The following is a 26,035-nucleotide window of genomic DNA, read 5'->3' on the forward strand; positions in this document are numbered from 1 at the left end:
GAAGGAGTAGTTAATCAGCAGCTAAGTCAGTGAGGAGTGAGTGAGTTACATCCAGCACTAAGTCAGTGAAGGAGTGAGTTACATCCAGCACTAAGTCAGTGTAGGAGTGAGTTACATCCAGCACTAAGTCAGTGAAGCGCAGCACTATTTTCTGTGTAAATCCAGGCCAGAGGAACGAGAGACAGGATGTGTTAGGGAAAAGGATCTCTTAAATATCTATAGTGCCTTCGGAAAGTATTCAGACCCCTTGACTTTTTCCACATGTTGCTACGTTACAGAATTATTCAAAAATATATTAAATATAAAAAAATCCAATCTACACACAATAACCCATAATGACAAAGTGAAAACAGGTTTTTGGACATTTTTGCAAACGTATTAAAATAAAAAAACTGAAATACCTTATTTAGATAAGTATTCAGACCCTTTGATATGAGACTCAAAATTGAGATCAGGTGCATCCTGTTTCCATTGATCATCCTTGAGAAGTTTCTACAACTTGATTGGAGTCACCTGTGGTAAATTCAATTGATTGGACATGATTTGGAAAGCCACATACCTGTCTATATAAGGTCCCACAGCTGACAGTGTATATCAGAGCAAAAACTATTCCATTAGGTTGAAGGAATTGCCCGTAGAGCTCTGTGACAGGATTCTGTCTATTGGGAAGGGTACCAAAACATTTCTGCAGCATTGAAGGTCCCCAACATCACAGAAGAAGTTTGGAACCACCAAGACTCTTCCTAGAGCTGTCCGCCCGGCCAAACTGAGCAATCGGGGGAGAAGGGCCTTGGTCAGGGAGGTGACCAAGAACCTGATGGTCACTCTGACAGACGTCTAGTGTTCCTCTGTGGAGATGAGAGAACCTTCCAGAAGGACAACCATCTCTGCAGCACTCCACCAATCAGGCCTTTCTGGTAGAGTGGCCAGACAAAAACCACTCCTCAGTAAAAGGCACGTGACAGCCCGCTTGGAGTTTGTCAAAAGGCACCTAAAGACTCTCAGATCATGAGAAACAAGATTCTCTGGTCTGATGAAATCAAGACTAAACTCTTTGGCCTAAATGCCAAGCGTCACATCTGGAGGACACCTGGCACCATCCCTACGGTGAAGCATGGGGGTGGCAGCGTCATGCTGTAGGGATGTTTTTCGGCAACAATGATTGGGAGACTAGTCAGAATCGAGGGAAAGAGGAACGTAGCAAAGTACGGAGAGAGATCCTTGATGAACCTGCTCCAGAGGGCTCAGGACCTCAGACTGGGGCGAAGGTTCACCTTCCAATAGGACAACCACCCTAAGCACACAGCCAAGACAACACAGGAGTGGCCTCGGGACAAGTCTCTGAATGTCCTTGAGTGGCCCAGCCAGAGTCCAAACTTTAACCCGATCGAACAGCTCTGGAGACCTGAAAATAGCTGTACAGCAACGCTCCCCATCCAACCTGACAGAGTTTGAGAGAATCTGCAGGGAAGAATGGGTGAAACTCCCCAAATACAGGTGTGCCAAGCTTCTAGTGTCATACCCAAGAAGACMCGAGGCTGTAATCATTGCCAAAGGTGCTTTAACAAAGTACTGAGTAAATGGTCTGAATACTTATGTAAATGTTATTTTTCTGTTTTTTATTCTTAATAAATGTGCAAAAATTCCTAAAAAACTGTTTTTGCTTTGTCATTATGGGGTATTGTGTGTAGATTGATGAGGGAAAAAAACTATTTTAATAAATATTAGAATAACCCTGTAACCTAACAAAATGTGGAAAAAGTCAAGGGGTCTGAAAACTTTCCGAAGGCTCTGTATATAGCAGAGCTTAAAGGTAGACTCAGCGATATGAAGTAGATGCAGAAAGTGAACAGTATAGTGGGTCAATTTCCACAAAAACTAAGAGCATTAAAGTGCAAGGCTCAACTTCTCCGCAGTTTTGGTGCCCTGGTTACAAAGTTGTAACAGAGTGAAGCTAACCCATTCACATGCGTCGACACTGTGCGTGACTGTGTGTGAGCGAAGTCATCTCACTGCATCTCCCTCATCTCACTATCTAAGGTGCTGCTCGTGGCAACGTCATTTCGCTGAGTCTACCTTTAATTGTTCAATATTCATGGCCAAATTTGATCTAACCTCCATTTCACAATTCTTAACATAAGAAATGGCTTTCAGGTGACCAAGCAATATGCCATTGTAATAGTTATTTAACACCCAAATTTCAACCCATTTTGAGAATTATTAGGGCCAGGCTGCCTCTTCTCCGTTTCTGCTAATCATGCAGCTTTGTACAGGCACTGGCGCACATTCACAGTATGTTATGTGTGTCGACCACACATTGTACATGGATTTTGTCACAACAACGAACAATTGTTAGTGTCTATCTGTGTGTGTTAATGTTTGTCAATGTTGTTTCATTCCAACACTTCTGGAAGTACTACAATTCCTGTCAAAGAGCAGCTTTTGGAATGAATTTGGCTCACGCTTCATGACTGTCACGGAATTACCGAGGCACATCAGGGCTCCTTTGGGACGAGTTGAACCCACACGTCGTTCTAACATAGCAAGACTACTCAACTTGATCGGTGACTATCAGTGTTTCTGGCCAGGAGTAAGAAACACGATGTTATTTACAATCCTGACACTTTTTGTGTCGTGAGACTTTATATAAAAGGTTATAAATTCTCCATGAAAACTTTACTCCCAATGTTATCACGTAAGACTAATTCAGTACTATAACCATGGAGGGAGGGGCGTTGATCTGGGACATTATAACGCTATTGTCTGTAGTCACACCTGCTTCTTCAGACCACTAATCAGCATGACCGTGCTCTCTGGCTACCCATAGGTAGTCAACTGCAAAGACATGGTGCCTAGAACAGCCGCATTTTTTCTTCTTGGTCCAGTGCGGTTGTGAATCAAACAAAATTACCACGTGAACACCAAATGTTTTTTACATTTCAGCTTATTTTAGAAGAAATAGTGAATAGTGCAAGGGTGCTAATACATTTAACTGCACCTGTATCAATAATGAGAAATGGTATTCCTAACCGCACCTGTATCAATAATGAGAAATGGTATTCCTAACCGCACCTGTATCAATAATGAGAAATGGTATTGCTACCGCACTGTATCAAATAATGAGAAATGGTATTCCTAACGTATCATATGAAAATGGTATTCAACCGCACCTGTATCATAATGAGAATGGTATTCCTAAGCACCTGTATCAATAATGAGAAATGGTATTCTAGCTGTATCTAATGCATGGTATTCTAACCCCTTATCAATAATGAGAAATGGTATTCCTAACCGACCTGTATCAATAATGAGAAATGGTATTCTAACCGACACTGTGTAACAATATATGAGAAATGGTATCTACCGAAACAGATGTATTGAATTATTTCGCATTAACAGTTAAGTAACAGTTGGGTTATGACATGTGCAACATCCTTTGATAAACAGACATAAAAAAGTAATAATACAAATTTATTATATTAAAGATTAATACAAGATTATATTACTCCTGTATGAATTAGGGCTTTATTACTCCTGTAGAACTAGGGCTTATTACTCCTGTATGAACTAGGGCTTTATTACTCCTGTATGAACTAGGGCTTTATTACTCCTGTATGAATTAGGGCTTTATTACTCCTGTATGAATAGGGCTTATTACTCGTATGCTAGGGCTTTATATCTCCTGTATGAACTAGGGCTTTTTTACTCCTGTATGATAGGCTCTATTATCCTGTATGAACTAGGGCTTTATTACTCCTGTGTGAAGCTGGAGGGTTTTATTACTCCTGTATGACTAGGGCTTTATTACTCCTGTACTTTATGATTAGGGCTTTTATTACTTCCTGTATGAACTAGGGCTTTATATCCTGTATAACTAGGTTTATTACTCTGTATGAATTAGGGCTTTTATTACTCTGTATGAATTAGGGCTTTATTACTCCCTGTTATGAAGCTAGGGCTTTATTACCTCCTGTATGAACTAGGCTTTATTATCTGCCGTGTATGACTCGGGCTTTATTATCCTGTATGAACTAGGCTTTAGACTGCCCTGTGTGACGAGGTTTTACTACTTCCTGTATGAACTGGGCTTTTATTACTCCTCTATAATTAGGCTTTATTACTCTGTATGAACTAGGCTTTATTACTCCTCTATGAATTAGGGCTTTATTACTCCTGTATGAACTAGGGCTGTTATTACTCCTTATGAACTCAGGGCTTTTTACTCCGCATGTAATAGGTTTATACTCTGTATGAACTTAGGCTTTATTTACTCTGCTAGAGAACTGGGCTTTATTACTCCTGTATGAAACTAGGGCTTATTATTACTCCTGTATGAACTAGGGCTTTATTATTCTCATGAATTAGGGCTTTATGTAATTCCTGTATGAACTAGGGCTTTATTACGTCCTGTAATGAACTAGGGCTTTCTTATTACTGCCTGTTGACCAGGTGCTTTACTACTCCTGTATGAACCAGGGTTTATTACTCCTGTAATGAATTAGGGTTTATTACTCCTGTATGAAATTAGGGCTTTATTACTCCTGTATGATTAGGGCTTTATTAACTCCTCTATGAATAGGGCTTTAATATCTCCTGTATGAACAGGGCTTTAATTTACTCCTGTGTGAGCGAGGGCTTTTATTCTCCTCCGTATGAACTAGGGCTTTTATTACTCCTCTATGACTAGGCTTTATTACTCCTGTATGAACCAGGGTTTTACTTACTCCTGTATGAACCAGGGTTATCTCTCTGTATGAACAGGCTTTATTATCCTGTATAACCAGGGTTTTACTATCCTGTATGAATAGGGCTTTATTACTCCGTTAAATGAATAAGGGCTTTATCTCCTGTATGAATTAGGGCATTTACTCCTCTATGAATTAGGGCTTTATTACTCCTGTATGAATTAGGGCTTTATTACTCCTGTATGAATTATTAGGGGCTTTATTACTCCTGTATGAATTAGGGCTTTATTACTCGTGCTGTATATTGTATAATTAGGGCTTTATTACTCTGTATGAATAGGGCTTTATTACTCCTGTATGAATAGGCTTATTACTTACTGTATGAACTAGGGCTTTATTTACTCCATGAATCTAGGGTTTTATTACTACCTGTCTAATGAACTAGGGCTTTATTACTCCTCTATGAACCTCGGCTGTTAATTACTCCTCTATGAACTAGGCTTTACTTACTCCTATGAACTAGGGCTTACTTACTCCTGTATGAAACTAGGGCTTTACCTCCTGTATGTGTCAAGCCTGGCCTTAGTTTATCTTTGTTTTCTTTATTATTTTAGTTTAGGTCAGGGTGTGAATGGGGGAAGTATGTGTTTTGTATTGTCTAGGGTTTTTTGTATGTTTATGGGGCAGTGTTTAGTCTAGGTGTATGTATGTTATGGTTGCCTAGATTGTTCTCAATTAGAGACAGCTGTCTATCGTTGTCTCTGATTGGGAGCCATTTAGGCAACCATAGTCATTAGGTAGTTTGTGGGTGATTGTCTATGTTATGTGCATGTTAGCACTTAGTTTGTATAGCTTCACGTTCGCGGTTTATTCGTTTTGATTAGTTTGTATAGTGTTCGTTTCGTTTTCGTCTTCTTGATAATAAAGAAGATGTATTCATTTCACGCTGCGCCTTGGTCCTCTTCTCTTCACGTTACGACGATCGTGACATGTATGAACTAGGGCTTTATTACTCCTGTATGAACTAGGGTTTATTACTCCTGTAATGGAACTAGGGCTATTACTGCTCTATGACTAGGCTTTATTAATCCTGTATGAACTAGGGCTTTATTACTCCTGTATGAACTAGGGCTTTTATTACTCCTCGTATGAACTAGGGCTTTATTATCTCTAATGAACTAGGGCTTTAATTACTCCTCTATGAACTAGGCTTTATTATCCTGCTAATGAACTAGGGCTTTATTACTCCTCTATGAACTAGGGCTTTATTACTCCTCTATGAACTAGGGCTTTATGATCCTCTATGAACTAGGGCTTTATTACTCTCTATGAACAGGGTTTATTACTCCTCTAGTGAACTAGGGCTTTATTACTCCTTAATGAACTAGGGCTTTATTACTCTCTATGAACTAGGGTTATTATCCTCGTATGAACTAGGGCTTTATTACTCCTGTATGAACTGGGCTTTATTACTGCTGCTATGAACTAGGGCTGTTATTACCTGTAATGAACTAGGGCTTTATTACTCCTCTGATGAAGCTAGGGCTTTACTACTCCTGTATGAACTAGGGCTTTATTACTCCTGTGATGAACTAGGGCTTATTACTCCTGGTATGAGACTAGGGCTTTACTACTCTGTATGAACTAGGGCTTTACTACTGCTGTATGAAACTAGGGCTTTATTACTCCTGTATGAACTAGGGCTTATTACTCCTGTATGAGCGCGGGCTTTATTACTCCTGTATGAACTAGGGCTTTAATACTCCTGTATGAACTAGGGCTTTATTTACTCCTGTATGACTAGGGCTGTATTACTCCTGTATGAACTAGGGCTTTATCTACTCCTGTATGAACTAGGGCTTATTATCACTCCTGTATGAACTAGGGCTTTACTATCCTGTATGAACTAGGGCTTTATTACTCCTGTATGAACTAGGGCTGTATTACTCCTGTAATGACTAGGGCTTTATTACTCCTGTATGAACTAGGGCTTTATCTCCTGTGTGATTAGGGCTTTATTACCTGGTAGAACTAGGGCTTTAGTTACTCCTGTATGAACTAGGGCTTTACTACTCCTGTATGAATCTGGGCTTGTATTACTCCTGTATGAAGCTAGGGCTTATTATTCCTGTATGAACTAGGGCTTTATTACTCCTGGTATAAACTAGGGATTTCATTACTCCTGTGTGAATTGGTCTGTATTACTCCTGTATGAATGTAGGGCTTTATTACTCCTGTGTGAATTAGGGCTTTATTACTCCTGTATGAAGTAGGGCTTTATAACTCCTGTATGAGTGGAGAAACATACTCCTCAGCACCCCCCCCCCCCCCCCCCCCCCCCCCCCCAACCCAAAACATATTTCCGTAGCTCTAGTAGTGGTAGTAGTAGCAGTAGTGTAGTAGCAGTATTAAAGGTACCCACTTGAGGATGACACAGCCACTGCCAGAAGGGGGTGCTGTCCAGAACACTTGTATCCTGGTCCTCCTGCGGGGGGTGCTCTCCGTCACAGCCGGGGGACAGTTGGTCATGAACTGGGTATCTTCCTCATCTATGATCTAGGAACACAGGAAACCAGTCAGTCACAACTGCACAATTTCTCACCAACCTCACTTTTTGGCAAAAACAATTCAGTTTTTTGCAAAACAAAAAAGTTATAGCTGCAAGAAATGAATTGAGTCAATTAACTTTTTGTTATTTTTATAGTTAAAAAATCATTTTGAGAAATTACTAACTTTCAACCGTGGTGCTTGCCAAAAAAGTTTCAACTTTTAATTATCACAACTCTGGCCTGAGACTTATGTTTCATTTTCCTTGTTGATCAATATGTTCTGCTATGCATGTTTGGTTGCATTTAATTGGTGCTGTAATTCAGGGCTCCTGTAATAAACCGATGGTTTCGTGTCTGAGACTGGCTGTAATATGTGTTTTGTAATCACCTCTTTGCTGCGACACACTCCACTAGTACTTCCCAATACCAGGATCAATAGTGTATTTCAACGTCACACGTGGCTGAATGTTTTCAAATGGAGTCCTTTTCAGAAGCCAACACTGACATTACACGTAGTATTACAGACAGTTCTGTCTAGTTTATGTGAACGTAATCCTCTCAAAACGGATAGAAACTCACAGATGTCTTAAGTTAAAAATATGACATTGTAGTTCTGTTTCACCTCAGCTCTTTACAAATGTGACTGGTTGATTGAAAGTTGACTGTACAGTGCATAACGTTCCTTCACCTATCCTTGGCGCAATAAAGTGGGACAGTAATAAAATAATACTCCAAGTTGTGCAATGAGACAGTGTAATAACAGTGTTGTGAGTCCATGGTGTGTCCAGCCCAGTCCCCCTCTATGTCATGGCTGTGAGAGAGGAATGAAAACCTGGCATGATGAGCAGCAGCCTCACACAGAGATGACCTCTGGCCCCCTTGAATGTTCGCCAGCTGCTCTGACTCCACCATAACATTGACCTAACAGCCAGATGCTTCACACATGAGAGAGAGTAAGAGGAAGAATTTTCTATAGAGGTCTTTTAGAAAAATAAAAGACTCTTCATTGATGCTGATGATTGTCTAAGGCACCCTGGTGAGCCATGTCTTCCCTCACTGTAACTGGCCTCCGTCTCTAGCTTCTAGGGAGGGAGGGAGGGAGGGAGGGAGGGAAGGGGGGTCCATTGTCTTGTAAACCCACTATCCCCCCCTGGGAGGCCAGCACTGTAGTTTCCTCTCAAAACGGAATCTAAGTGGCTGTCAGATCGGGGTTGAACTGCAGCCAAGCAGCAGAGCCGTCAGGAGGAGAGGAGCTGGGAAAGTGGAGTGTTTGTTTTAATTGTGGCTCCTGGCTTGGCTTGGCTTGGCTCAGTGGCCCAGCTCTCCTCAGAGCTCCTCTGGGGCTGCCTAGGGAGGCAGGGTCTGGGTCTGGAGGAGCAGCTGAATACTTCTGTTTTCATAGTCATTCTCTCCCTGGTGACACAGCAAACACAGATGCTTTGCAGTGCCTGCTAAAGTAAATGTGTATTTTCAAGGAGACACAGATGGACAGTATTTATTTTGGCCTGAGTAGAAGTTTGAAGCCCCCTTGGAAAATCAAGACATGGAATAGATGATAGTTTGGCAAGAGACTCGGGCGGATGTAACTTTCTGACACGATGCAAATGTCACATCAACATATGATTTAACAGTAACAGGTTTCTTCCCATCTCAATGGAAATCTCCGGACTCAAGAGCACTAACATTTGCCTTGAGCCTCCTACCAATCAAACAATTCTATTACTACAGAAACCCATATAAATCTCTGATATCAAATCTTATTATGGGATATATTTTTCAAACAGTGAAATTATCTGCACTCTTAGCACCTTTTGTTTCTGTCTAGAACCTAAAATTGTTATTCGGCTGTCCCCATAGGAGAACCCTTTGAAGAACCCTTTTTGGTTCCAGGTAGAATCCTTTTGGGTTCCATGTAGGACCCTTTCCACAGAGGGTTCTACGTGGAACCTAAAAGGGTTCTACGTGGAACCTAAAAGGGTTCTCCCTGGATCTAATAAGGTTATCCTGTTATCCTAAGAGTATGCTATTCTTCCTCAGAGTATCAATATATGGATTTATACTGTCTATATTAATATATACTGCATTAACAGATTGGCTTTACATTTTAAAAACTCAATGAACTATAATTAATTTCTATAGTTCATTAGTCTTATTTAACAAGCTATTTGTAACAGCCACTGCCATGTTTCTTCTTCATACATCACTTGGTCATTCTTGGCTTGACAGTATTTATAGTAAAGGTCCAAGGCTTCCTAGGCATTTCCTTAAGTCTGTAATGCTGCAGCGAGCTTCAGCCTGGAGAGCTAGCTCAAGGATGCTACTAAATAACTGTCGCGGGCAATCTCTGGCCCAAACAAAAACGCCAATGATGAACGGTGCTCTTTATATACAGTATACAGGGGCTGAGATCCCAGAGGAAGTAATGGAAAACACTCCTCCTGTTCCAATCCCTGGAAGCTTTTGGCGCAGTCTGGGTTAGTGAGAAAAGCTTTTACACAGGAGACATGTCTATCACTTGGATAGAAAAGACACTCTTAAGAGCAGCTGCCGTAAAATGAGTGAAGAACTAACATTACGACACTGTAAAGAAACCAGGCCAGATGTTTTGCCTTTTAAAAGGTGTGAAGTTAAGTTCTGCTTCTTAAATGTGAGAAAATGAGTGGTGCAAATTGTCTTTCCATACATCAGAATCAACACAGCAAGAACAGACTTAAAGCTGAAGCCACTGTCATGACGTCACTGAAAATTGGTCAAAGTTTCCATATATTTCCCCTGACCTGTTGACTACCTCCCCTCACCATGTCATATCCTGCTGTGATGTAATAGCCCTTCTCTAAGGAGTCGGCCTCTGTAGATCATCCACCACTAATTTGTATTTGCCCTGCTGTGTTTAATGTACTTGCAGCCGTCGACCTAATGAGAAGACATCTAACTGAGTCAGCTTGTCTGTCTATCCATGGCAAACCAGAAACAAAGTGATGCTTTTAATCTCTGTAAACACAAGATCCTATCTAATCTGGGCTCATCTTGTCTCTCCAAAAAAAACGTGTTTGCTTCCCTGGGTAATAGCATGTCTCTGGCCTAAATAAATAAGAATGAGGAGAGTTAGAACATCTGTGGGGGTTTTTCTGAGGCCTAAGGCACAAATGGGGGTCTCAGGGTAACGTGTGAGGAGAAAGAAAATGTGTTCTAAACATAAAAGCAGTATGACTCCTGGAGGTTGTACATTTTTATGTTTAGAAATGGACGCCAGACACATTCCAGGAGAGTAGCCAACAACAAGGATTATTTGCTGGAGGATATTGTGCATTGACCATGCTTAATTTTTATAGTAAACCTTTTCTTCAAATTTCACTATCACTTCATTTGGAAAAGTATTATGCAAACTTTATCAGCACATACACCACAGGTCAAAAGTTTTAGAACATCTACTCATTCAAGGGTTTTTCTTTATTTTTACTATTTTCTACATTGTAGAATAATAGTGAAGACAGCAAAACTATGAAATAACACATATGGAATCATGTAGTAATAAAGAAAAGTGTTAAACAAATCAAAATATACGTTCAATTTGAGATTCTTCAAATAGCCACCGTTTGCCTTGATGACAGCTTTGCACACTCTTGCCATTCTCTCAACCAGCTTCATGAGGTGGAATGCATTTCAATTAACAGGTGTGCCTTGTTAAAAGTTAATTTGTGGAATTTCTTTCCTTCTTAATGCGTTTGAGTCAATCAGTTGTGTTGTGACAAGGTGGGGGGTATACAGAAGATAGCCCTATTTGGTAAAAGACCAAGTCCATATTATGTCAAGAACAGCTCAAATAAGCAATAAGAAACGTCCATCATTACTTTAAGACATGAAGGTCAGTCAATATGGAAAATTTCAAGAACTTTGAAAGTTTCTTCAAGCATCAAGCGCTATGATGAAACTGGCCCTCATGAGGACCGCCACAGGAATGGAAGACCCAGAGTTACCTCTGCTGCAGAGGATAAGTTCATTAGAGTTACCAGCCTCAGACATTGCAGCCRAAATAAATGCTTCACAAAGTTCAAGTAACAGACACATCTCAACATCAACTGTTCAGAGGAAACTGTGTGAATCAGGCCTTCATGGTCAAATTGCTGAAAGGAAACCACTACTAAAGGACACCAATAATAAGAAGAGACTTGCTTGGGCCAAGAAACACGAGCAATGGACATTAGACCAGTGGAAATCTGTCCTTTGGTCTGGAGTCCAAATGTGAGATTTTTGGTTCTAACCACCATGTCTTTGTGAGACGCTGTGTAGGTGAACGGATTATCTCCGCATGTGTATTTCCCACCGTAAAGCATGGAGGAGGAGGTGTTATGGTGTGGGGGTGCTTTGCTGGTGACACTGTCAGTGATTTATTTAGAAATCAAGGCACACTTAACCAGCACGGATACCACAGCATTCTGCAGCGATACGCCATTCCATATGGTTTGGGCTTAGTCAAATAAAATAAAATTGTATTTGTCACATGCGCCGATTACAACAGGTGTAGACCTTACAGTGAAATGCTTACTTACAAGCCCTTAACCAACAATACAATTTTAAGAAAAATGCGTGTTAAGTAAAAAATAGATAAGTAAAAAACAACCAAAAAATTATTATAATAATTAAAGAGCAGCAGTCAAATAACAGTAGCGAGGCTATATACACGGGGAACTGGTACACAGTCAATGTGCGGSGGCACCGGTTAGTCCAGATAATTGAGATAATATGTACATGTAGGTAGAGTTAAAGTGACTATGCATAGATAATAAACAGAGAATAGCAGCAGTGTAAAAGAGGGGTGGGGGGGGGCAATGCAAATAGTCTGGGTAGCCATTTGATTAGTTGTTCAGGAGTCTTATGGCTTGGGGGTAGAAGCTGTTAAGAAGCCTTTTGGACCTAGACTTGGTGCTCCGCTTGCAGTGTGGTAGCAGAAAGAATAGTCTATGACTAGGGTGGCTATAGTCTTTGACAATTTTTAGGGCCTTCCTTTGACACCGCCTGGTATAGAGGTCCTAGATGGCAGGAAGCTTGGTCCCTGTGATGTACTGGGCCATTCACACTACCCTCTGTAGTGCCTTGCGGCCGGAGGCCGAGCAGTTGCCATACCAGGCAGTGATGCAACCAGTCAGGATGCTCTTGAGGGTGCGGCTGTATAACTTTTTGAGGATCTGAGGACCCATACCTACCCTTACCACCTGGGGGCGCCCCGTCAGTTGCAGAGGGAGATGTTTAGTCCCAGGGTCCTTAGCATAGTGATGAGCTTTGAGGGCACTATGGTGTTGAACGCTGAGCTGTAGTCAATGAATAGCATTCTCACATAGGTGTTCCTTTTGTCCAGGTGGGAATTGGCAGTGTGATAATGGTGTTGATGTGAGCCATGACCATACTTTCAAAGCACTTCATAGCTACAGACGTGAGTGCTACGGGTCAATAGTCATGTAGGCAGGTTACCTTAGTGTTCTTGGGCACAGGGACTATGGTGGTCTGCTTGAAACATGTTGGTATTACTGACTCAGTCAGGGACAGGTTGAAAATGTCAGTGAAAAAACTTACCAGTTGGTCAGCACATGCTCGGAGAACACATCCTGGTAATCCGTCTGGCCCTGCGGCCTTGTGAATGTTGACCTGCTTAAAGGTCTTACTCAAGTCGGCTACGGAGAGCATGATCACACAGTCTGGTGCTCTCATGCTCGCTTCAGTGTTGCTTGCCTCGAAATGAGCATAGAAGTAATTTAGCTTTTCTGGTAGGCTCGTGTCACTGGGCAGCTCGCGGGTGTGCTTGCCTTTGTAGTCTGTAATAGTTTGCCAGCCCTGCCACATCCGACAAGTGTCGAAGCCGATGTAGTATTATTCAATCTTAGTGTTGTTTCGACATTTGCCTGTTTGATGGTTCGTCGGAGGACATAGTGGGATTTCTTATAAGCTTCCGGGTTAGAGTCCCGCTCCTTTAAAAAGGGCAGCTCTACCCTTCAGCTCAGTGCGGATGTTGCCTGTAATCCATGGCTTCTGGATGGGGTATGTACATACAGTCACTGTGGGGACGACGTCATTGATGCACTTATTGATGAAGCCAATAACTGATGTGGTGTACTCCTCAAGGCCATCGGAAGAATCCCGGAACATATTCCAGTCTGCGTTAGCAAAACAGTCCTGTAGCTTAGCATATTCGTAATCTGACCACTTCTTTATTGAACAAGTCATTGGTGCTTTCTGCCTCAGGTTTTGCTTGTATGCAGGAATCAGGAGGACAGAATTGTGGTCTGATTTGCCAAATGGAGGACGAGGGAGAGCTTTGTTCATGTCGCTGTGTGTGGAGTAAAGGTAATCTAGAGTTTTTTTGCCCTCTGGTTGCACATTTAACATGCTGGTAGAAATGAGGTCAAATGGATTCAAGTTTCCCTACATTAAAGTCCCCGGCCACTAGGAGCATCGCCTCTGGATGAGCGTTTTCCTGTTTGCTTATGGCCGTATACAGCTCATTGAGTGCGGTATTAGTGGCAGCATCAGTTTGTGGTGGTAAATAGACAGCTACGAAGAATATACAGTTGAAGTCGGAAGTTTACATACACCTTAGCCAAATATTCAGTTTTTCACAATTTCAAACACTTAATCCCAGTAAAAATTCCCTGTCTTAGGTCAGTTAGGATCACCACTTTATTTTAAGAATGTGAAATGTCAGAATAATAGTAGAGAAAATGATTTATTTCAGCTTTTATTTCTTTCATCACATTCCCAGTGGGTCAGAAGTTTACATAAACTCAATTAGTATTTGGTAGCATTACCTTTAAATTGTTTAACTTGGGTCTGTCACGACTTCCGCCGAAGTTGGTGCCTCTCCTTGTTCGGGCGGCGTTCGGCGCTCGTCGTCACCGGCTTTCTAGCTTCCACCGATCCATGTTTCTGTTTTCCATTTGTTATGTCTTGAGTGTACACACCTGGTTCCCATTAAGTTATTATTATTTCCCTATTTACCCTCTGGTTCCCATTATGTTTTGTGCGTGAGTGTTCCTGGTTTGTGTTAGTCTTTTGTGTTAGGGTTTGTGATCCCTGCGTGGATTTATTTTTCCTGATTATTTTCCTGAGTAAAGTTCGTTATTTTACTCAGTTCTGTGTCCTGCGCCTGACTCCGTTCTCACCTCTGCACAACTAACACCTGACAGGGTCAAAGTTTCATCCGGACGTGAAAATACTGCCCCCCAAAGAAGTTAACTTGGGTCAAACTTTTCAGGTAGCCTTCCACAAGCTTCCCACAATAAGTTGGGTGAATTTTGGCCCATTCCTCCTGACAGAGCTGGTGTAACTGAGTCAGGTTTGTAAGCCTCCTTCCACGCACATGCATTTTCAGTTCTGTCCACACATTTTCTATAGGATTGAGGTCAGGGCTTGTGATGGCCACTCCAATACCTTGACTTTGTTGTCCATAAGCCATTTTGCCACAACTTTGGAAGTATGCTTGGGGTCATTGTCCATTTGGAAGTCCCATTTGCGACCAAGCTTTAACTTCCTGACCAATGTCTTTTGATGTTGCTTCAATATATCCACATAATTTTTCATCCTCATGATGCCATCCATTTTGTGAAGTGCACCAGTCCCTCCTGCAGCAAAGCACACCCACAACACAATGCTGCCACCCCCGTGCTTCACGGTTGGGATGGTGTTCTTTGGCTTGCAAGCCTCCCCCTTTTTCCTCCAAACATAACGATGGTCATCATGGCCAAACAGTTCTATTTTTGTTTCATCAGACCAGAGYACATTTCTCAAAAAAGTACGATCTTTGTCCCCATGTGCAGTTGCAAACCGTAGTCTGGCTTTTCTATGGCGGTTTTGGAACAGTGGCTTCTTCCTTGCTGAGCACCCTTTCAGGTTATGTCGATATAGGACTCGTTTTACTGTGGATATAGATACTTTTGTACCTCTTTCCTCCAGCATCTTCACAAGATCCTTTGCTGTTGTTCTGGGATTGATTTGCACTTTTTGCACCAAAGTACGTTCATCTCTAGGAGACAGAACGCGTCTCCTTCCTGAGCGGTATGACGGCTGCGTGGTCCCATGGTTTTTATACTTGTGTGGTGCCTTCAGGCGTTTGGAAATTGCTCCCAAGGATGAACCAGACTTGTGGAGGTCTACAATTGTTTTGGCTTGACTGATTTCTTTAGAATTTCCCATGATGTCAAGCAAAGAGGCACTGAGTTTGAAGGTAGGCCTTGAAATACATCCACAGGTKCACCTCRAAWTGACTCAAATGTCAATTAGCCTATCAGATGCTTCTAAAGGCATGACATAATTTTCTGAATTTTTCCAAACTGTTTAAAGGCACATAAACTTCTGACCCACTGGAATTGTGATACAGTGAATTATAAGTGCAATAATCTGTCTGTAAACAATTGTTGGAAAAATGACTTGTGTCATGCACAAAGTAGATGTCCCAACCGACTTGCCAAAACTATAGTTAGTTAACAAGAAATTTGTGGAGTGGTTGAAAAACGAGTTTTAATGACTCCAACCTAAGTGTATGTAAACTTCCGACTTCAACTGTATGTCATCGTAGTTCATCTATTTTGTTATCCAATGATTGTACGATGGCTAATAGGACTGATGGTAAAGGCAGATTACCCACTCGCCGTCGGATCCTTACAAGGCACCCAGACCTACGTCCCCGATATCTCCGTCTCTTTCTCTTTCTCTTAATTCAGCTGTATCATTCTGATCTCATTGAATCATTTGTCAATTATTTGTCCAATTAAGTGATGACAATCAGTCCCTCTTTACAATACAAAGACCTCCAGTAGTAATGACATTGTAATATAACCATGTTCTAAACAACAGAACCATAATGCATATTGAATGTGTTTGATTATCTATTATGGGTGACACAATGGTCATTTGAAGAGGCCAAATGAAAACAGGATTAGAATCTTGAGACTAGAAAACGGTTACACACTGGGAATCGAAGGATGCAGAGCGCGGAGTGTGGGCTGAGCAGAGCAGGTTGTGGGAGTGTTAATTCCTTTTTATGTTGTCAGGTAATTGTCAGGTAAGGAAGTTTGTTCTCACTGCTGTAGAGCACTCTCACTCAGTAGGTTGTGTATTTTTATCGTGAGCTGAGCAAAGGAGACAACTCTTTCCTTACTTTCAGCTGCTCTAATGGAGACTGTAGGGAATACGCATTTAGTCTTGAGGAAAGTGATTTTGAAGACAATTACTGAAATATGGCCACAATATACATGCATAGTACATTACCTGGAATTTGCCAGCGTAGTGGTCATCTGTGGTTCCTTCCTTCCCCTCCTTCAGAGCGATAAGGGTAAAGCCTCTGAAATAGGAGGGACTGGAGGCGTGCAGAGTCACTGGAAACCAGACAGGAGGGGAGTTTAGGGAATATACAGATGTTAGATCTTAATTTGACTAGTATTGTCACAGCAAAATAATCCTGCTGCAACAGGGTTTGAATGTTAATGTTGCTTGATCTGTCGTTAGGCTATTACCTGGCCAAAATTAGGCTACATGAAAAGTACAATACTGTTAATATACACTATATATACAAAAGTATGTGGACACCCCTTCAAATTAGTAGATTCGGCTATTTCAGCCACACCCGTTGCTGACAGCCATGCAATCTCCATAGACAAATATTGGTAGTAGAATGGCATTACTGAAGAGCTCAGTGACTTTCAACGTGGCTTCGTCATAGGATGCCACCTTTCTAACAAGTCAGTTTGTCAAATGTCTGCCCTGCTAGAGCTGCTCCGGTCAACTGTAAGTGGTAGGCCACACAAGCTCACAGAACGGCACCGCCTAGTGCTGAAGCTTGTAAAAATCGTCTGTCCTCAGTTGCAACACCAAATACCAAGTTCGAAACTGCCTCTGGAAGCAATGTCAGCACAAGAACTGTTCGTCGGGAGCATCATGAAATGGGTTTCCATGGCAGAGCAGCCACACACAAGCCTAAGATCACCATGCGCAATGCCAAGTGTAGGATTCAATGGTGTAAAGCTCACCGCCATTGGACTCTGGAGCAGTGGAAACGCATCCTGGCAATCTGGCAGTCCCATAGACCATTTGGCAGTCCGACAGATAAATGCCAGAAGAACGCTCCCTGCCCCAATGCATAGTGCCAACTGTAAAGTTTGGTGGAGGCGGCATAATGGTCTGGGGATGTTTTTCATGGTTCAGGTTAGCCCCTTAAATCTTAACGCTACAGCATACAATGACATTCTAGGCGATTCTGAGAATTTATGTAAATCGTGAAGCTCATCTGAATTTCCTGCGGTGCAAGAAAATTCTCAGCAACAAACGAGTGATCAAATGAAGATCCTATCAAAGATTAAAGATCATGTAATGTAGCCCCATCCCAAGAGCAGAGCCTCCCAGGCACTGTTGAGAGAGAAACAAACTCAGCTGGAGGAGCCTACTACAGAATGTGGGATAAAGGGGTGCGCTGCTAGCAGTTCATTAGTTGCCTGCTGTTTGACTGTTTTCCAGCCAGTGATCTCAACAGGGTCAAATGTAACGTGTGTTGCGGTGGTAAAAGATTTATCTTTGAAAAGTCAGCTTTACTAACAATATTAGCTTATGGTTTTCCTGAAAACTGACAACACGCAATGCATCCTCCTTGGGCTGTATCGGGTACATTATAAAATATAAACATTGTTAGATGTATTTACACAATCGTTAGATAATAATGTAATTCATTTTTAAGTGAACATAATTAGTATTATTAATGTAGGGTCACTGGGAGCAGTTATATGATATTCTGACACCTGTATGGGAAACTTTGATGAGAGAGTCATGAAGAATGTAATAATATAATTGTATTTACTAATTGCACACTACTGACCAGCATAGCTCAGTCAAAAGCACACCTGGTTTCTTTTTCCAAGGGAAATAATGCTGCTCACAATCACACAACAGTGAATTATAATGTGATAATGAGCCACTTACCACAGGCCAATGAACACCTATTACCGTGCATCCCCCTAGGGGTGTCAGTTCAGCTAGGGTATGGATGTTAAAACACATTTGTATTTATATTACTTCATCTATTATGTTTGTAAAATGTGAAAAAACATTTTTAATGCAGTATTAAGCAAAGGGCAATTTTCTTTTGGGGGGGGGGGGGCAAAAAAAATGACCCCAGCCATTGATTATCACCACAWTATTAAGTTTAAAGGTCTGTGGAACGTGCGTACAATGTCAACCACTACTCAACCATATCATAAATTGACTAATTTACTTGTAGAACAGCGCATACATGCATCTATCAAGTCACAACAAGGCCGACTTCAAATGCCGACATTAATGTGAAAGTAACCAGAGCATAAAACAGCTGATCGTGAATGCAAACTATTCCAGATAAATCCTACACATGCATTGAAATAAAATGCATACATCAACGGATTTACTTAGGCCTACAATCGACAGGGACGCATGAAGACAAACAAACTCGACTAAAGAACGACGAAATCACAAAATACAAAAGGAAAACCTACACATACCTTTTTAAAGGGAGCTAAGGCACCGCCCGTGATTCAGCACTGCTGAATGGACAGCTTCTCCGTACAGGTAAGCATAGTGGAGCGCCATTGCGTGGTGCTGAATAGACAGCACCTGTCTAGCAGCCAGCTATAGAATTATGTTGGTTGTGTGCAGTTTGACATTTGTTGGGCACGGTTATGCGTATATGAAAATCATAACTGGCATGCAGATCTTTAGAAATGGTAGGATCAATTGTAGATTGGCACTCCACGTGAAAAAGGTTGCCGATCCCCTTCTATAGACTATATGAAGTCACCCTTGTGGAACGGCGCCTACAGTTTACTATGACAGTATCATTGTCTCATGTGCTTCCCACCAACATTGTCTCGTGCGCTTCCAGCAAATTTTTGCATTTGCCTGTCTGCATTATTCGCCAGGGAAGGGAAACATTCTGCGAATACTGAAGCATTGTATCAACAAAGTGGCTCTGATAACATTGAAACATTGCATCAACAAACGAGGAGCATCATTAATCTGACTTAGAAAATGTGGACAACTACAAATACCTAGGTGTCTGTTTAGACTGTAAACTCTCCTTCCAGACTCACATTAAGCATCTCCAATCCAAAAATAAATCTAGATTCGGCTCCCTATTTCGCAACAAAGCCTCCTTCACTCATGCTGCCAAACATACCCTCGTAAAACTGACTATCCTACTGATCCTTGACTTTGGCGATGTCATTTACAAAATATCCTCCAACACTCTACTCAGCAAACTGGATGTAGTCTATCACAGTGCCATCCGTTTTGTCACCAAAGCCCCATATACTACCCACCACTGCGACCTGTATGCTCTCGTTGGCTTGCCCTCGCTACATATTCGTCGCCTAACCCACTGGCTCCAGGTCATCTATAAGTCTTTGCTAGGTAAATCCCCGCCTTATCTCAGCTCACTGGTCACCATAGCAACACCCACCCATATCACACGCTCCAGCAGGTATATTTCACTGGTCATCCCCAAAGCCAACACTACCTTTGGCCGCCTTTCCTTCCAGTTCTCTGCTGCCAATGACTGGAACGAATTGCAAAAATCTCTGAAGCTGGAGACTTAGATCTCCCTCTCTAACTTTAAGCATCAGCTTTCAGAGCAGCTTACCGATCACTGTACCTGTACACAGCCAATKTGTAAATAGCACACCCAACTACCTCATCTCCATATTGTTATTTATCTTTTTGCTCTTTTGCACCCCATTATCTCTACTTGCACATCATCATCTGCACATCTATCACTCCAGTGATAATGCTAAATTGTAATTATTTCGCCTCTATGGCTTATTTATTGCCTTACCTCCCTAATCTTCTACATTTGCCCACACTGTACATAGATTTCTCTATTGTGTTTTTGACTATGTTTGTTTATGTGTAACTCTGTGTTGTTGTTTTTGTCACACTGCTTTTGTAACGTTCGTTCTCCTCCTCGTCTGAGGAGGAGCAAGGATCGGACCAATATGCAGCGAGTTATGAAGACATAATGATTTATTTAAAGAAAGACGAACACGAAAAAACTCTTAACAAACTACAAAACAATAAACGACGTAAACAGACCTGAACATGAGAACTTACAGACAACGAAGAACAGGAACAAACTCACAAACGAAACAGTCCCGTGTGGCATAAACACTAACACAGGAACAATCACCCACAAACAAACAGTGAGAACAGCCTACCTTAATATGGTTCTCAATCAGAGGAAACGTAAAACACCTGCCCCTGATTGAGAACCATATCAGGCTAATTGAAAATGAACCCAACATAGAAACACATAACATAGAATGCCCATCCCAACTCACGCCCTGACCATACTAAACAAATACAAAAACAAGGGAAAACAGGTCAGGAACATGACAGCTTTGCTTTATCTTGGCCAGGTCACAGTTGTAAATGAGAACTTGTTCTCAACTGGCCTACCTGGTCAAATAAAGGTGAAATAAAAAAATAAATAGCAAGTTGTTCAGTTGTGTTTATTTTCATACCAATACATGAAACGAAAATTGCGCTAGCCGACTGGGCGAATGAATGTAAATTTAAATTAGGCATACAGCTATCAGAACCTATATTTTAATAGCAATAAAACAGCTTTTTGTTTAGAATGGTCACCAAAAAAAGCAGGCTCCCCCACTTCCCAATTCAATTAACTCCTGGTTATCAGATTACAAAAAGGAAATACCACCCTGCATACCACTGCTGGCTTGCTTCTGAAGCTAAGCAGGGTTGGTCCTGGTCAGTCCCTGGATGGGAGACCAGGTGCTGCTGGAAGTGGTGTTGGAGGGCCAGTAGGAGGCACTCTTTCCTCTGGTCTAAACAAAGATCCCAATGCCCCAGGGCAGTGATTGGGGACACTGCTCTGTGTAGGGTGCCGTCTTTCGGATCGGGACGTTAACGGGTGTCCTGACTCTCTGAGGTCATTAAAGATCCCATGGCACTTATCGTAAGAGTAGGGGTGTTAACCCCGGTGTCCTGGCTAAATTCCAATCTGGCCCTCAACCATCACGGTCACCTAATAATCCCCAGTTTACAATTGGCTCATTCATCCCCTCCTCTCCCCTGTAACTATTCCCCAGGTTGTTGCTGCAAATGAGAATGTGTTCTCAGTCAACTTACCTGGTAAAATAACGGTAAAATAATAAATAAATAAAAATAAAATCAAGGCCGAGTTCAAATGCCTACATCAAATTCAAAGCAATCCACTCACTGCCTAAACCGCTGACCATCAAAGCAAACTGGCACGGTCTGCGCTTTGCTTTCTAAAATGAGACAAAAGGCACCCAGGTGGGCACCCAGGGATGCTCCGCAATGGTCCTAAAGCCACCCGCGCTAAACAGCTGCTGTATTTTAATCGGGATTGGAATTATTTTGTCTGTTGTTTTTTTTACCAGTGGTGTAAAGTACTTCAGTCAAAATACTTTAAAGTAGTCTACTACTTAAGTATTTTTTGGTGTTTCTGTACTTTACTATATTTTTGGAGTATACCCCTGGCTATCTGTAAATGTAAAAAAAACAAGACAATTGCAATTCCACTTACTTTTAACACTTAAGTATATTTAAAACCAAATACTTTTAGACTTTCACTCAAGTAGTATTTTACTGGGTGACTTTCACTTTTACTCGAGTCATTTTCTATTAAGACATCTTTACTTTTACTCAAGTATAACAATTGAGTACTTTTTCGACCACTTTTTTGACCACTTAAAATGTTTGGTCTAGAGCTGGGGTCTGGCATACCTAGCCTCGTCACGAAACAGGCTAACGGGAAGCCTGGGAAAGTTCCATGGCAGAAATCAACTAAATAGGAGTGGAACGTGACACCTCAGAACACATCAAACCAATCAAATGCCTTGCTTGGGCAGAGCTACAAAGATGCTCACCAGATTAGTGCCATAGGAGCAACAGTGTCTGAGGACTAAAAATATCACCAAAACATGCACTGCAACGTTCACAGCATTTCTCTGTTATTTCGAGGTGAGCTAAAGCTACAGAAATGGTCTACAATGCTGGCCATGTCAATATTTTTTATTTTGACGTTTCTGAACTGATATTTGGCTGTAAACGGCAACCATGTACTGTTGATCTATGGGGACAACTGCAGTCATTTTGCAAGCAACGTTGCAAGGCCAGTAATGCCTTATGGGCAGTAATACTGTAGGCCTATGACTCCATTGGCAATGCATGCCATATGATAAGCTGCGAAATCTATTCACATAGCTGATATACTGAGAGAGTGACGATCAAATAAAACCGACTTGAGATCTTACAACTAGACAAAAATGCAATGTTCATTTGAGAATACACAGAAACACAGACACAGAATCCCTTCTCCTCTTTATTGCAGGATTGCGATATGATTAATCAACATTGATACTAGTTCATTTTGAATAATAGTTTAACAATTAAAACAAGTTTAAAAACGTAACTTCAAAGAATCAACACTTTATCACTTCAAAATGTACAAATAAGATTACCTGTATGTAAAGATTAGACATCTTAGTCTAAACAACAATAMATAATTGTACGCTATTATTACTAAAGCATCATTTCAGGGGAACAAAAACAACTCCATACTAGCAGTGACCAACCTTGCTCCAGTGATCCCTGATCTACTGGATGAGCAGACTTCTATTCCAGCCCCACAATAGCACACTTGATTATCAACTCATTATATTTGATAAGTTCAATGAAGTGTGTTATTGCTGGGCTGAAACAGAACCCTGCACACCCAGCAGACCTCCAGCAAGGTTGGCCTGCTCAAATTCTAATAGGTTTATACATTGTGTGTGATGTTTAACTGCATTTAACTGTATTATGTATCTGGCAACATAGGTAGGCCTACACATATGACCCATGGCATATAGGATATACCCTTAGTCTTATGTGACATTTATTGGGACCTCTTTTAATCTGCAAACAAGCTTTCACAGTTTTCGATATCTGAGGACAGAAAACGTCACAAAGAAACAGACTTCATTATAATACAATTAGACAGCACTGAATATTATGATGCTATTATCTCTGGCCTTATGGTTTTTCCCTCTTGGGTCTGGAACTGGAGAATATTTTCATAATGTCCTCCCACAAAATGATCTGCCCTGTCCAGTAGCCTACAATCTCCCTTTACTGACAGATAGAGCTGCAATTTCACCCTTTTCCATGGCTGTTATCTACAAATGTATTTGGAGACTGTTTTTAATTTAGAATGATTACACCAAGATATCTAGCTAATGGGAAATTAGCTAGCTGGTGCCATTTAATTCACTTAGCTAAACGGTGTGCAATGTTAGCCATTTGTCTAGCAGCTCAGTTGAGTTAGCCTACAAAGTAGCGAACTGTAGCCACATAGCTAGCTAGCTAATAATACATAGTAAAAAAAAAAAAAAACATTTAAACATGTATTTACTTACTTGAAAAGGTTCTCCCACTGCCTCAGTTTTTTTGGGTCCTTACAAAAAATAAAATAAATGGGCAATCTTCACGATATTTTCGGTGTAAGCAAAGCACAGCCAGCAGCCATGTGGACGAATGGAAACAAGGAAAACAATGTTTGTCACCAAATCGGTTTAGAACGTGTTGCAACCATAGGAGCACCCTTTTTGGTTCGATGTAGAACCCTTTTGGTTCCAGGTAGAACCCTTTTGGTTCCAGGTAGAACCCCTTTGGTTCCAGGTAGAACCCTTCTGGTTTCCATGTAGAACCCTCTGTGGAAATGATTCTAACCCCAAAATGTTCTACCTGGAACTAAAAAGGTTCTACTTTGAACTAAAAAGGTTCTTCAAAGGGGTATTCTCTGGGGACAGCCAAAGAACCCTTTTAGGGTCTAGATAGCACCTWTTTTTCCAAGAGTGCATGGCATATTGACATCTTTCCTGAGTGCCCTAGCTGCAATAACAAACGCATCATATGTGTTACTTTCACTAATATGTTTGGTCAGTGCAGGTGCAATTGTTTTGATACAAGTATTGCACTTGTCTTCAGCTGTCATATTGAGGTGTGATTAGTGGCTATGGTTGGCTACATTTGTCACAATTACGCAATGGAAGTGACTTGCGCACGGAATCTAAACTTGACTTATTAGGGTGTTAGACTACTGAAGTAGGCTATACTTTCTGAGAGTTGTCCTTTTCAAATTCACTCCAATTTGGTGGATATAAGCAAAGCCAAGCAAGTAACAATACGTAAAATGTGCTCTTATTGTTGTATACCTCTGTATGTGCTTGCAGTTTGGTAATGTTCTGGGTCCCCCTCGACTCTTAGCCGAAACTCATTGTAGCCATCTCTTCGTGTACCCTGTGTCTGTGCCCGTAAAATCCTGCCGCAATATCCATCCGACTTCGCTTGCTTATCTGTTGGTTCCTCGACGAACGTGAGAGCATTGCACACACAATTGGAGACAACATACTGCAAAAGCAGCAAATGCAAATATATTCCCATTATTGATGGTGTGGTGGGAAGTTCTTTATTCCACCTCTACAAAGGAAACAAAATAGAGGATATATTTTCTCCCCACAGTCCCCAACTACGGAATTCCTGCAAACTATTAGCCCTGACACTTGGTAATAAATGGTGTGAGAAACCGCGGTGAATCCATCCCAGACAGAGCGGGTTTCGAAGTTCGATGGCACTGCTTCAGCATATAGTTACACTGATCTGAGAGGAAAGCGGTGATAGGTAGCTTGAGTGTTGAGTTAACGGAGTAATTCTCAGGGTCCGGGAAATAGCGAAGCGCAGCAGCACAGCTGTCCCCGAAAACGAGGGAATAACTAGATTGTTGCGATGAAGGCAGCAGAGTATAAACAAAACCCAGACATTCCTAATCACCCCTGTGACCGAGAGGTGCGTTTGACATTCTTGGTGAGACGCAGGAAAGCTGTTGGCCAATGTTTACACAGCGGTGGATCTCACAAGTCAATTAGAATATAGCAGGGCGCTCATAACAATAATGCGCCTTTTCTTGTATTAATGATAATGGCAAGGCAAATGTTTGGTGTGTGCTCAATTATTTACTTTTGACGATTATACAATTTTACCGTTTATATAGTGCAAAATTATTTGCGTGACGTTTTCTTCCAGATTAGCAATGAGGACTCGAGTGACCGGCGTTCCTCCAGAGTGGTGGAGTGCCGTGCTATAGCTTTTTTGCCCATCGGCAGCATTCACCGGACGCCCGCGACTGTCGTTCTCACATGCCGTTTTCCTCACACAGCCCACCCGTCCTTCTCCTGACCTGTGACACTACAGCTGCCAATTGGAKGCAATAATATTATTTTCAGTGTCAAGCCAGCGGCATGCCTACTCCCTGTCGCCACTTTTTAAAATATATGTATTGATTTTTATTATTTAATATACATTGGATGGCATTGAAAAAGGTTTGTGGAAAAGTATTGTAAATTATTATGTGTGCAAAATATATCCGATAATGAGGGTCAGTTCTGTCAGTCTTCCTGCCCATAGGAGGCACAGTGGCACTTGTCCCCTTAGATGTGTCCTGTTTAAAAAAWATATATATATTTTTTAATGTAATTTTTGTAGTTGTTTTTTCTCTGTAATAATACTAACCACCTAGCAATTTTATGACGGTAGCTTTAGCTAGCCCAGATAGGTTCCCAATCTAAACAGCTTCTACCCCCAAGCCATAAGACTCCTGAACATCTAATCAAATGGCTGCCCAGACTATTTGCATTGCCCCCCCCCCTCCACACACACACCCTTTTACACCGCTGCTACTCTGTCTCTCTGTTGTTATCATCTATGCATAGT

The 26,035-nt window shown here is 41.4% G+C and overlaps 1 protein-coding gene across 1 annotated transcript in view; it reads right to left on the reverse strand.

The window, feature by feature from the left end:
• LOC111962665 (spondin-1-like) overlaps nt 1–25,091 on the reverse strand; it is a 93,692-nt gene extending 68,601 nt beyond the window's left edge. Inside the window, exons 1-3 of the mRNA XM_023985921.1 lie at nt 24,481–25,091; nt 16,493–16,599; nt 7,108–7,241 (exon numbers count right to left, since the gene is read on the reverse strand). Coding sequence (XP_023841689.1) covers nt 7,108–7,241; nt 16,493–16,599; nt 24,481–24,709 — 470 coding nt within the window. The 5' untranslated portion in view covers nt 24,710–25,091. The remainder of the gene's footprint in view (nt 1–7,107; nt 7,242–16,492; nt 16,600–24,480) is intronic.
• Between the last annotated feature and the right edge of the window lie 944 nt (nt 25,092–26,035).

Source organism: Salvelinus sp. IW2-2015, linkage group LG4q.1:29 (genome assembly GCF_002910315.2).
Source record: "Salvelinus sp. IW2-2015 linkage group LG4q.1:29, ASM291031v2, whole genome shotgun sequence".
NCBI classification, from domain to species: Eukaryota; Metazoa; Chordata; class Actinopteri; order Salmoniformes; family Salmonidae; genus Salvelinus; species Salvelinus sp. IW2-2015.